This window comes from Aquila chrysaetos, chromosome 11, assembly GCF_900496995.4.
Source record: "Aquila chrysaetos chrysaetos chromosome 11, bAquChr1.4, whole genome shotgun sequence".
In the NCBI taxonomy this organism is placed as follows: domain Eukaryota; kingdom Metazoa; phylum Chordata; class Aves; order Accipitriformes; family Accipitridae; genus Aquila; species Aquila chrysaetos.
Window position 1 is genome coordinate 6,745,615 of NC_044014.1, and position 14,204 is coordinate 6,759,818.

The 14,204-nt window shown below is 41.3% G+C and overlaps 1 protein-coding gene across 3 annotated transcripts in view; it reads right to left on the reverse strand.

Moving 5' to 3' along the window:
* The window catches only part of INPP5F (inositol polyphosphate-5-phosphatase F), a 47,042-nt gene extending 33,487 nt beyond the window's left edge, over window positions 1-13,555 (reverse strand). Inside the window, exon 1 of one of the 3 annotated variants that reach the window (XR_003925764.2) lies at window positions 13,173-13,555. Coding sequence is in view for 1 of the 3 variants with exons in the window: in XM_030030484.2 (XP_029886344.1) it covers window positions 13,173-13,269 (97 nt within the window). In the remaining 2 variants the exon portion in view is untranslated. Of the gene's footprint in view, window positions 1-12,550; window positions 12,560-13,172 lie in introns of those variants that run through there. The other 2 variants (XM_030030484.2, XM_030030485.2) reach the window with 2 other exon arrangements.
* Between the last annotated feature and the right edge of the window lie 649 nt (window positions 13,556-14,204).

The window sequence follows — 14,204 nt, forward strand, 5'->3', positions numbered from 1 at the left end:
ACAAGTGGGTCTTATGTAGCTGTTCTATTAGTTTTGTGGACATATGTAGCCCTAGGCATAATCATACAAAATGTGTCCAAGACTTCTACAGGAATACTTCTCCCTAGTAGTGCAGAGGCACAATGAGAACTGGCCCTAAACTCTGACTCCTATGTTCACTTAAAGTATAAATGAGCTTTAGAAAAAAAAAAAATAATGCATTTGGAGTTAAATGAACATTACAGTTTAAGAGTTTAAAGACACTATGTGGATCCACCAGCTGGACAGCACTGGCTCTTGAGATAAGTGTGGTTATCAAGCTACTAACAGTGAAGGCTGACTGTTTCAAGAAAATTTTCCATGGGGAAGGCAGGGCATAGGAAAAACACCATACATATTTAGCAACATCTGAGGAGATTAACATGGGGTGGAGGGGTTAGTGTCCAAGAAAACCTAGATGCAAAGAAGTCTTACAGGAGAAATGTCTGTAGGCTGTGAAAAAATACCAACTGTGGAATCACACTGCCTTTCTTTGGTGACAGTATCACAGGATTTTTTTTTCTTGCACTATTTCTAGAGAACTTTCTATAGGAAAATATGTGTGACAGCATAGAAGCAAGCAAGTTGTTTTAACAAAAAACCCACATCATCTGGTTCTGACCTTCTGATTAGAACTTCGTTACTGGTTATAGCTCAGTTTGCTGCATGACAGCCATATCTCGACTCAGAGCCAACACCCAATCATGCTGAATAAATATCACTACAGTAAATACCAATATGAACCTCTTGCTCTTGAAGAGTACACTCTGGAAATGTAAGATGGATGAATCAAATTAAAAGGTTTAACTGTCATTCCCCCACCCACCCCCAAAGAACACAGGCTTTCATGTTGAGTGCAGTCCTATTTACTCTGTTTTGGAAGAAGCTGTCTCCAACTTGTTCTAATACTGTAACCTTGTTCAAGGCTGTTCACTTGCAGTCATTTAGTCTGTTTGGCAATTCTGGCAGTGGCTATCTTCAGCTACTATCTTGTATCTTTGAAAATTATAACCACTTAATCTCTGCTTATGTAACGATTTTAATATACAGGGATCCAAAAAGTTAGCTGCAAGCCTATAGGAGATTAGTCTTTAACTGTAAAATACAGCAGAAATTAAGAGGCAGCATAAGTTGGTAGGCAGTGATACATGTTACAGAAGGTATTTACATCTTTTTAAAGTCAAGGCGGAAAGTAACCATACAAAAAAAAACCCTCAAAATTCTCAGTTAAAAGTTTTTGGACAGCATACGTATGAGATGTGGCCACATTTCTGACTGCTGAATGCTGAAACAACACATGGCAAGATTGAATTTTTTTTTTTTTTTTTTGAGAAATGCCTTATCAATAAGAATTAACTACCACAAGGCTCTATCACTGGACTTCTCTCTACACCCAAAACAGACCAAATGCTTTGAGATATAATGTGAAATACAATTTATCAATACAGTTACTCTTGCTTCCCCACACAAACTTATATTCCTATAGATGTCATGCTAGTCATCTAGTGAACTCTTGAAACTCAAACAGCCAGGAATAAAGACTTAACCTGAAACTGCAACACATTATTGTTGAAACAGACTTCTTACAGTATTGTGTTGGTTATAATGAGCACTGTCAAAACAGTCATTGTCCTTCAAAGCAGAAAGTAGGAAGCTCTGTACAGAAAAAGTCACTACAAGCAGCAAGCTGAGCCCTATGGAAGATCTTCAACTCAGGGAGTTCTCTGGTGTCCTCAGTATGTTTTAATTTGAGACAATTGCTAGGGTTTGATAGGCCTTAACATGTGCCCTTAATACTCTGATGTATGTCCTTGCTTACCAAGCTTCCATCCCAAAGTACAAAATTGCTCAATCTTTCCCTTATCCCACCAACTAAATTCAAGCTATTGAAATAAGCATTGCCTCTTTTTGCTGATTCCTGTCAGAGATTAACGATCACTGATGATACATTTACTATTCACAGCGATTGTATCAGCATTGTAGTTGCAGCACAATAGAACTTCCGTCACAAATTCAGAACAAAACCAGCTTTGATGTGATTACTTCCACCACCACCCCTCAGAGCTTACCAGCAGTGATGCAGGGCTATGCAATGCCAGATAAAGTTTCTTTAATTCTTCATGTTTACACAAACATAACCCTGAAAAAGTTGATACAAAAGCAACTTGGAAGAGCATCAAAAGCCAAAACTGCTTTCTAGCTCTTTCTCCAGTCTACCACCAGCAGAGTTGATCCTAGGTCAGGCACAAATTCTGATAAGAAAACAAACCACTACTTTCAGATAAGCCACTTGCTCAACTACAATGACTCTAGGCAAGTCTGAAGAGTTTAAGGAGGCAGGCTGTCAGCTTCCTTTGGGCAGAAGGCAAGAAGAAAAAAATTTCATTTGTAATCACTTGAGCCCTTACTACTGAGCCACTACCTGATTCAATCCATCAAATCGCTATAACTATTTATCTTCCAGTCTTGCTACAGTTCAGGGAGTATACTCCTCTTATCTTCCTCAAACTTTACTGGCTTTCAGGAATGGACTTTGGCTAGAAAGTGTTTCCTGTCAGTGTGCTCAGTACAGAAACACACAAAACATCACTGAACTTCAAAAGCTCAGTTTATGTGCAAGTGTACAAGCAGACATTAAGTGCATGCTATTTCTCAAAAATTCTTTCCATAGCCTGACAGAGTAGCAATTCTCACAATCATTCTCACCATTCAACACAAGCAATAGACATTTATATATATAAAGTAAAAGCCAAGTAACTCACTGTAAATAGCCAAAGTAAAACTTTCTGCTCTGCTAATGTAACTTCTGATACCAAGTGTTAACTTTCAGGAAAAAACTTCCACACTATTTTTAAATAGATTTGAGATTTTTTTTCTTTAAATTGCATCTGCTTTAGATCAAGGACAACCACAAGACTATTATTAGCACTATTGGACCCTCATGACCTCTTGTGGCTTTTGAAAAGAAAGTCTGCTTCCAAGTTCCAGTTCATCTTTGAATAGGGTTCTGAAATATTAGCCAGGATTAAGAGATTACAAATTACCTGGGAAGATTTAAGAGTATAAACTTGAACTTCTTTCTCTTGTAGGAAATGAAGTACTACTTATGCAAACAAAACTTAGGCTAATTAAGTTTTCCTTTCAGCACAGATTTCTAAGTTTATATTTAAACTACTATAATTACAGAAAGATGGAGGAGTATTGAGACTTTTAGTATTACAAGTACAAGCTCTTCATTGTCATGAAGTGTTAACTTCATTTACCTGCATATTCTCCCCCAAACTTTAAACAAGTTATCCCTTCAGCTAATCACCTGTTTTAATTATCTTTAATTTGTCATTTATGCAGCTTGCACTGTCTGTTAGTCTTGAGCACTCAATCCCTTAGAATTGAAATGCTTTGCTTTATAAGAGAGAAGCAAAATCACCACTACTCCCCAATATGCCCTCCCTCACACACACACACACACCCCCCTTAAGAATCCTACAGCTAGGCTACACTAGGAGGATTTCAAAAAAATCCCAGTTAGTCTTCTCATTGCTACTACACCTTACAGCCTTGCTAGAAGGCCTGCTTATCCTCCACTCTCCAATAATGAGAAGTATGTTTTCCAAACAGTAATTCAGTGCAAGTTTCTTAGAGTGCCTGCCTCAACTGTAGAAGCACAGCACACTACAAAGTACGCATCTACCCACTTGTGTCTAGGAAAATGAAACAGTGATTTAGTTTCTTTGGACGCTTTCCTTCAGTATTTCAAAGTTAGACTAGATGAACAGGAACAGTTCAAGCACAATTCAGGTTGTATAGTAACAGATTTAAAGCAATGGGGATGAGAGTATACAAGTTTGTACTATTGCTGCAAAAGCAGGATGCAAGTCCCAGAGAAAGTACCTAACAAAAATGAATCCTTAATACTCATTTTGATAAAGAACACTTCTTTTTATTCTCTTGCAGTCAAAATCCCCCGAGTCACCAGGCATTGCTCAGGAAACTTAAAAACATATGGAAAATGTTCAGTTGTCTGGAGAGTATCCAGTATTACAAGTAACTGCACAAGGAACTCCTGTACTAGAAGTGGTAACAAACTGCGGTTACCAGGTTTTTTTTAACAGGTGAAACATCTTCCCTGTAGACAGAATTTGACCATGTAGATAAGTGGTCTCCAAACTTTATCATATACCACATCAGTAAAAAAAATTTTAGCATACACCCCAAATATATGTACATTTATGAAGTTATACACATGTTCTACTGTACTAATATCACATACATTACAAAACATACACAAAAATAGAAGTTTTAAATGGATGAAATAAAATTCTAAAATAGTGTTTATTTTATCTTCATTAATGGTACAAAATATTTTCTTCCCACACCCCAATGGATTGTCTTGTGTACCCCAAGGTGTTTACACCACACTTTAGAGACCACTGCTGTAGGTGGCTAAATGTGTGCAATGTTAGATGCATTTCAACTTCTTAAAATTAGAATCACCTCCTCACCCCTTCCACAAACCTGTAAATACCATTCAGGTAAATGACCAGCAGTGACTCTTTTAAAATGCAAATAGGCACTAAGCCACTGAAGCTCAGTGTTTGTTTTTTTTTTTTTTTGTTTGGTTGGTTGGTTTTTTTTACTTTAGAATTTCCCTTTATTCTTCTTCTACACTGCTGAACTCTGCTTGTAAACACATACTTTCTCAGAAGTCATACAGGTAAGGAAATAACTTTTATCCTTCCAAAACTAACAACACCGGATTAGTTAATATTATTACAGACTAAAACACATTCCCATTTTCAGCTGATATTTCAACGAAGCTCAAGTTGTTTGTGGGTATATCCTTAAAGCTAGGAAAGCAGTAGGTTGTCTGCATTTTTTTTTAATCCTATTTACTTTGTAAGAGGGAAATTATCAGAAAGGCAGGAGAAAGATTTTACTCATACCTACTTACAAAACTGACAGTTTAAACATTGTGTTCATGCATTCTGAAGATAAGCTCTTTTAAAACGTTTGCTCTACAGCTATACTCAAAGAATGCAAGAAAGCTATCCCATCCTCAAAAGATTTAAACACAAACATTGAGCAGAAGGATTTCACAATTATGAAACATAGTTTTATTTATCACTGAACTGATTTATGTTAATGCTTCTTAAGAGCCATAAGAGAAATAGTGGTATAGCTGTGGTGAGCCAAGTCTAACCAAGGTAAAGTTTTCCCTCACTGTCACCTTTTCTTCTTACTCCATAATTAACTTTCTTCTCTGACTGCTCAACTAATCAAACTCAAAGCAGAAAACAAATTATGGATTGGTGTCATGGTTTAACCCCAGCCAGCAACTAAGCATCACACAGCCGCTCACTCACTTCCCCCGCACCCAGTGGGGTGGGGGAGACAATCAGAAAAAAAAAAAGTAAAACTCATGGGTTGAGATAAGAACGATTTAACAGAACAGAAAGGAAGAAACTAATAATGGTAACACTAATAACAATAGTAATAATAAAAGGATTGGAATATACAGAACAAGTGATGCACAATGCAGTTATTCACCACTCACTGACAGATGCCCAGCCAGTTCCCGAGCAGCGATCACCCCCAGGCCAACTCCCCCCATTTTATATACTGGCCATAACATCACATGGTATGGAATAGCCCTTTGGCCAGTTTGGGTCAGCTGTCCTGGCTGTGTCCCCTCCAGCCTTCTTGCCGGCTGGGCACAAGAAGCTGAAAAATCCTTGCCTTGGTCTAAATACTACTTAGCAACAACTGAAAACATCAGGGTGTTATCAACATTCTTCTCATACCCAACTCAAAAACAAAGCACTATACCAGCTACTAGGAAGACAATTAACTCTATCCCAGCTGAAGCCAGGACAATTGGGAACAACCATTTCAAACATTAAGGGAGTTACAGTCAAAAATTTGGCACATGTGTTTCAGGAACAGAAAGTAAAGGATCTCATGCCACATATACCACATATCCCCCACCCCCTTTTTTTTAAACTGTTGGGGACAAATTGACTATTTAATCAAATGTCAACAAGCAATATATCATTTAAACATTACTGGAAGACATGTCAGTATAGGGAAAAACTTAAGCATCAGCCATATGTGGGAAAGTTGCTGGTTTTTTCTAAACTGAGAAACAGACAAGGAGAAAACAAACCAGAAGTTAACAATTAATGACAGACCAGCACATTTGCCATTTACATTTTGCAACTACCTCTTGGGCAAGGTCATATACTTTTAAATTTGGCTCAGAATCCTGTTTCACACAACACTGGCTTCTTTTATGCCATCTACTTCAGCATCTCAGTACGATCTTGTCTACTATCCCTAACATTTTATCAGAGATAAAGACTTAGTACATTACTCAAAATAGAGCATAAGTTTTCAAGCTCAAAGTATGTTCAAGTGCCTTGGTTTCAGTTTTTCAAAGACACAATGTACACTGTTTCAGGGCTTCTATTCAAGTAAGACTTATTCCTTAAAAGGAAAACCTAAGTGTTCAAGTGGAATTCCATTCATTTTGGTTCAGCTTTTCAGGAAAAAAAATCCTCTCCCAGTTTCCATTGGGGGAGCAATTAAAGATGTTTGGAACAAGGATACACAACTGATCACTGAGTATTAATATTTCCATTTACTAAAGCAGAGCTTTCATAAAAAAGGTTTTTACACTATCTCCAAATTCCTCCTCTAGAAATCTGTCCAACAATTTCTTCTCTTCTTGATACTCCGATCCTATTACTTTGTTTCCTATGAGGACACGTGCAATGCAATTATTTTAACAAATAAGGATATAAGAACATGATCAGCTGATAGAACTGATGACCATCAGCTGGAAGTGTTACCACCATAGACAGGAACTAGAGCACTTCACAAAAGGTTTAAACAGATGGAGGGAGAAGAAAAACCCACACATACCCATAGGCACACCCCTCCTCAGTTGGCTCTGTTTTTGTATTCTATCTTACAAGTGTTATCTCCTCGTTAAGATTTTTGCAAATGATTCGTGCAAGAGCAAGTGATACAGCTAAATCGTGACTGAAGATAAACTGGGGAAAGTTTTTTGTTGATGTTTGTTTAAATAAAGAGTTAAGTCATCCTAGATCAAGTTAGATTACCATACAAGGATAGTGGGTTTTCAAGAAATACAGATGTAGTTATGCATGCAAATTTCTCAATTAGTATAACTATATGCTGTTTTGTAACAAATCCAGAACACTCAATGAACAGAACTACTTTTTTAAATCATAAGTTTATAGCAAGTTTAACACTTAATGAGAAGCACATTTTGCGTTCCCAAATTTGTATCTTATTCTCTAAAAACCTCTACGTAAATTAAGAAATCCATGCTCTTCATAACATTAAACATGAATCATGAAACCTCTAAACACTGACAAAAAAGCTTTTGTCAGTAGCCTCAAATCTTTGAGACATTTGAGGGAAAAAAAAAGCACAGTCTGCCAAACTCTGGGCCCTGAGTCTCAATACACAACCCTAACAGAGTGAGTTTGAAACGCACATTCAATATTTAATTAAGCTGTATTTGAGACCTGTTTGATATTGCACTGAAGAATTTGCTTCTAAAAGAAAATTTTAAACCACCACCTGAGAAGTGTCACAGTTCAAGGGAAGCATTTAGTGGAAGTTATTGCAGAGTCCCTTGACATCTCAAGGCTCCTGTTGCAGCTGCCACGCAGCACAGCAGTTTGGAAGAGAAGCAAGAGAAAGTGTTTTCTTGTTGACTGTCTCACTCTTTCATTACCAGCAAATGCCCCACTGCCCACCAAATCACTTCATGAAGTCATCCAAAACCTTCCAGGAAGTGTCTTAAAAAAACCTCTCAGATTAAGAAGCTACAGCACTAACAATTCTTTCTGGGGCATAACTTCAGCAACATAAGGTCTCTCCCATATGTTTAATAGTATCAACTGAAGACCATTAAAAAAAAAAGAAGTCACATTCCAATCTATAATAGTTGTCTTGAAAGAACATAAGGGGCATATCAAATAAATGCCTTTTACTACAGTTCAGAAAGTTTAAAACTGAAGTCACTTAGAGTTTTAATGTTTCCTTACACATACAGCTGAAATATCACCCACACTGTTAAACTGTAAAAGAACCTAGCAAAAACAACAGCATTCACACATCAAAAACCCACAAGCCTTTGATATAGATGCAGACCCTTTCGTAATTGAAAGGACTCTACCTGTCAGTGCCTTCTGTTCTAAAGATTTTAGTTGCAGTTAGTCTACAATTTCTTATTCACTATTTAGTTAATACTAACCCATCAGATCAAAGATGAGTTTAACCTCTGCTAGCAAAATACAAGCCACAAAAATCCACCTGAATTAGATTCATTTTAATTCGGGGCAGGGGAAGCTTTTTTTTTCCTTTACAAAGCAAGCAACCTTCAGATTACAAAAAAAAAAAAGCAACAGCATATCAAGCATAAGAGGTTTTTCATGTATTTATTTAAAAACTAAAGTCATTTCAGCATGGGCAGGAATTCTAAGACACCTATGCATCTGAGTTGGGACAAGTGTGGCATTTCCAGACCTCTTCATATATGGAAAAGGGGAAGAAAAAAAAAAAGACAGGAACACTCTTGTTATATCCAACTCGTCATCTGCTACTAAGACTCAAAAGGAAACTAAACAAGAAACATCTCACCTCAAGATTTATTTAATTCTCACCACATTAGGATGTAGCACACTATCAACCCATTTCAGTCTCAGGTTTAGGTTTGCTATGCTCTGTAAAAAGAATCATGGATGGAATTACAAAGTACACTTATTTAATGAATGTAGAAAATTTATCTCTGGTAAATACATTTGAAGATCTCGCCTCACAGTCAGAAGCTACAAAATTGACTAATGTATGTAATATTCAATCAGATGAAAGATATACAGCAGCCTATCCCTCTCCCCTAGTGCTCTCTGTTCTCTTTTGCAAGAGGGAGCAAGCAGCAACAGGGAGCTAACTGCTCAAGATTTTTTAAGCATACATCCTTACTGGGTTGCAGCTAATACAGATCAGTTCTGACATCTGGTTTGTCACATATACCACAAGTATGTTGTGCCGAGAACCAAGAAAGGGTATGGAAAAGAGGGAACAGAATGAGCAGGCAAGAGTGAGAAACAGTTCAGTAACCATTGCAGCTAAAAAGTGTCAAAAAACAGCTTGAGGTTCCTTATGAAGCAATTTGAAACATGGAGAGAATTTTTCTAAAGCTACAACTACCTCCTCTGGAATTCATTTTCCAGAATAGACAGGCAGTTTCTAAGACATACTACTGAAATTCAGGAAGTCAGTTTTGTATGAAATATTTAATTCTGTAGCACCCTTTAACACTCGGGCCATCATCCCTCAGAGCCAAGCTTAGGACTGTTCTATAGCCTTAAGCCTACTGATACATCTACTGGTATCAGTGGCATTGCTCCTTACACCATTCATTAGCTCAAGGCCTTCACTTAAGCATTTACGGGCATTAGACTTCAAACAAAGGAACTACTCTTCTCCTCCAGTCTACAATCATGAAGAACAGCTCAGGAATTCTGACAAGCAATTTCTACACAACTCCTGTAATGTCTTTGAGGAGTAAGGCAAGCACACATAACTAGAATATTAGATGGCCTTATGATTTGTGATTCAGAGAAGATTTCACACTATCAGACTAAGACACCTAACCTGAAATCTGTCCCCTGATACTCTGAAAATACTGTTTGGTAACATGTCTCTCATTAAAAGAAAGATATTTGAGAGGCATTGCTTCAGTTGCTGATTCACAACAATTTTCAACAGATGAAAATTAGTACTGTAACACTTATTTCATAAAGTGTTTAAAACAAACAAATGCTCATTTGCCTCCAGTTATAGGTCCAGAGGTAAGACACCTCTTAACACCACCTTACTCTTACAGGCAGAGGCAATGGAGTCTTTTGAAAATTAAGTCACCAAAAATTGTGTTAGAATAATTCCAATCTGTATATCACTCAAAATATCTCATAGTTTGGTTTTTTTTTTATTCCAGGGTGGTGGGAACCAGCACTACTACTAGTAATAGTTTTAGTAGCAATTATTCCCAATCTTAGTCTGGCATTACTGCCCAGAATATTATCAAGGCCAACGCAATGATAATAGAAGTTTTGACCCCATAAAATACTTCATTTCTTTTTCTGCTGCTAAGAAAATGGTGAAAAGAATTCAATGCCTTCAATACTTTTGCTCTTTTCTATATGTGCATATACATGCATATATAAATACAGAATTTATATTAACAATATCAATAAACCAATGTTCGTAATCTGTGCAGAACTACCAGTCAGGAGCAGCCAAGCAGAGCGTAATCAGAGTAAACCAAGAGTGAAATCCCAATCCAAGACCTGATGTAAGTTATTTAAAGCATGGTTGAACTACACATTTTTTCACTACACTGAAAAGAGTACAGTGTAGACAGCTAAATTCCTAACAAAATCTATGATACCCAAGTGATTCATGGATTTCCTGCAGGTGACTCATTAGTGCTTTCACTTCAGAGAAAAAAACCACAAGAAATATCTTGTAAACATAGGCAGACATCCTTCAGACTAGGGCCAACCTCAGGCTTTGCTTATAGCAAATATTTACCAAGTTTTTCTGCCTTTTTTTAATTAAAGCTATTCACAATTCAAAGAGGTCAGAAATACAGCTTTCAAAATTAGCAAATTTCTGAACATGCCTTTATCGTTGAGGGAGGAGAACATTATAAAGCTTAGCGTCAGCTCTTTAGATTCAGACCTATCATATAAAGCAATACTTTGCAAGGTTTGCCAGTATTATGTATTTCGATCCATGAATGTACAAAGATTAATTCAGAGCAGCCTCTGTGGGACAGAATAAAACTAAGACATCCAGAACCAAGTAAAGATACAGAGTTAGATTATAGCCTTTTGACGGACTATTAAACATGTCAATGAACACAAGTTATGACTTTGTTTATTTTAATATGGCAGTGACTCATCACACAGTAATCTATTTACTCATTTCCGGTCAGTGGCCTTGATTATAAATGGTCAAATGTAATAAAATCATAAACTTGAGGATATTCAGCTTTGTCTTAATACAAGCAAGAGCTATCGATCCAAGCAATACTTCTTGTGAGGGAACTGTTTCTTTCATGGGTTTACTTTCAACATCCTAAGGCATTTCATTTCACAGCCCTAGTGCCCACTTTCAATAAGATGATCCACAGACAGGGTTGGAAAAACTAAACTATCAACAGATTGAAATGGGAAAGCATGACTAACAATCAAAGAGTTTCAAGCAGACTAAGAGACTTCAATATCATATCACCTTTCATTAATCTATAGGTCACACACAACAGGGATCACATTTATACTGGCTGAAAATTTAAAGGTAGGCTAAGGACAAAATGCTGCTGAACACCACGCAGACAGACTGCTGGGCTCTGGCAAAGCCTCCATGAAGTTAAAGGACTTCAAGAAAAAAAATCACAGCAATGGCTGCCTGAAAACAAGTGATCAACACTGTTAAAGTTAAAGCTTTCAAACAACAATCTCCTAGAACTACTGTTCACTAGTTTGAGCTTTTATTACTCTGGGTCAAGTAAGAACTTTCGTGCCCATGCAGATGATTGTAACTAGCAAATCTAGAACAGGGCTGGGGGAGGTCCATGAAAACATGGATTTCATTGACTAGCAGTATTGTTTGCTAGCTTGACATCAAGTATTTTGTAAGATGATCTATATTATCAGAGTATTACTAGACTTTCAATGATAAGTGAAGCTGCTAGACAAGAATAAGTCATGTTAATTTGAGGCAGAGTGTTATTTTATCTAAGAGAAACAAACAAATTGCACTGACAAGACATGACTCAAGTATAAAAACAACACAAGACCAGTATGAAAAACAGTTCTTTGGATAAACACAGGTAACAATAGTATTTATGTTTACGTATAAAGTTTTTCCAGCCTTTTAGAAAAAGCTCATGAAATGTACCATACACAGATAGCAAATCCAGTCATATGCATGCTTAACTGGCTTTTTTGGTATAACATGGACCACAATTTTAGAAAGCTGTAAGATCTGTGCAACCCGCCACATGTTTGGTGAAACATCCAGCTCTTTGTTTTTAACTTACAGGCAGGTACACTATGGTCCTTTACATCTAAGCTACATATATTACTCAAAGCAATCTAATTCCTAAGGATGGCATTTCATTTTATAGACACCTTTACTGACTAGCCTCCCAGATAGGATATTATAATTACCATTGTTTCAAAATTTCCGTTAATGCAACTCACTCCACCTACAATTTTTGTTCCCACTACCTTCTCCGCAGCCCGATATTAAACCACGTAGCTCCCCTCTGTAATTGTCACTTATACTACCTATAGTCACCAAAAAAAAAAAAAATTCTGAGAGCAACTCGCAAGTGTAGGCACCTGTTCAATTTCTCCTAAAAAAGGAGAATACATTTTTTCGAAGACGCAATCACCATTTATCAGAAACGCTGGCGAGCATCACTTACATAAGGCTGGCACCAACACAAGATGGCCCTTTCTGACTTCGCGATGCTCCCGTAAGAGTGACCGGGTGCATTTCAACACCACGAACTATTCCGGTTAGGCACGGGGAGCTGCCAGGAGCAGCCCTACCTTACTTCGCGGAGAAAACAAAACACACGGTGCCAGAACCGCAGCCCCTCGGTCCGCAGACGGTGCGCGCCTCGCTGGGGGCCGCCAGGACACGCGTGACCTCCCGCACCGCCGCTGGCGGGCCGGCTGCCTCCCGCCGCGGCGGGGACGGCGGCGATGGCGGGAGGCGGTCACCCCCCCCCCCCCCCCCCCCCCGAGGAGGCCTCAGCCCCCACAGGGCCGGCCCGCGGCCCCTCCAGGGAGACCCTCGGCGTACGAGCCCCGCCGCCCCCGGCCCTCACCCAGGGGCTCGGCGCCGCCACCGGGCGCTCTGGGCGGCCGTCGGGGTGGTCCCCGCCACCGCCCTTCCCCTCAGCGACCCTCACTCAGCCGCCCCCCCCCTCCCCTAACCACTCCCGGTCAGGGCACCCCGGGCGGGTGGGTCCCGGCCCGCCCTTCCTCACACAGGAAACGGGCACGGAGGCGCGCCCCGGCCCCGCCGCGGCGGGGGCTCACCGGCTCTCAGCTGCAGGCTGCCGTCCCTCCGGCTGCACCACAGCGCCCGCTCCCCGCTCTGCAGGATGTAGTGGTCCTTGGCTTGGAACAGCTCCATCCTCGCACGCCGCCGCCGCCACCGCCGAACGACCGAACGACCGACGCCGCCGGGAGGGAGGGAGGGGCGCTCCCGCCGCTCCCGGGCGGAAAGGGGAGGGGAAGGAAGGGGACGGGGCGCGCGCTCCCGTGAGGCGAACGCGGGTGCTCGCGCTGCCGCAGGGAACCCGGCGGGTCCCGGCGAGAGAGCGCGTCCTCAGCCGGCCGGGCGCGAGCTCGGGCTCGGGTTCCGGCCCCGCTGCTGCTGCTGCTGCTCCTGCTGCTGCCGCCGCCGCACGTGACGCTGCCAATCAGCGCCTCGCCGCGCTCTTAAAGGTGCAGCGCGGCGCTGGGCGGGGCTTAGCGGAGAGCGAGGGGCGGGGCTCCGGTTACCCGCTCCCGCCCGCCGGTCTCTAGGCCGGTCTCCTCAGCCACCCGCCGGGGAGGGAGACGGTCCGAGGCCCGCAGAGACAGTGAGGAGCGGGGAGGGGACCGGGCTGAGGTGTCGCGGCGGGGAGGGTCGGTCTGTCGGCAGGCAGGCAGCGGGACGCCCTGCCCTCCGCGGCGGGGATAAGGGGCGATGACCCACCCCCCCCCGCCCCTCTCCCGGGGCCGGGTTGGGTCTGAGGGAGGGGCGCGCGCCCGCCCCTCAGCGCCGGCGCTGCCCGGCCTCGGCGCTCTCCCGCCGGGGATGAGGGCAGCCCGGCCTGGCTCCCGGGTGGCCTCGGCTCTCGCCGGCCCGCCGTCGCCGACTCTCGGTGCCTGGAGGGACGCCGGGCCCTCGCAGGGCCTGGAAGGCTTCAGCAGCACTAAGCCGCACAAGCCGCAGGAGGTTATGGCCAGCCACCAGAGACGAGGTGTGAACAACCCAGCCTGTGTCCCCCAAGGTTTTTCAGCTTTTCCCGAGAGGGAGCAACTTTAATAATTGGTGGAAACAGGCAGGAGTTGATACAGTGT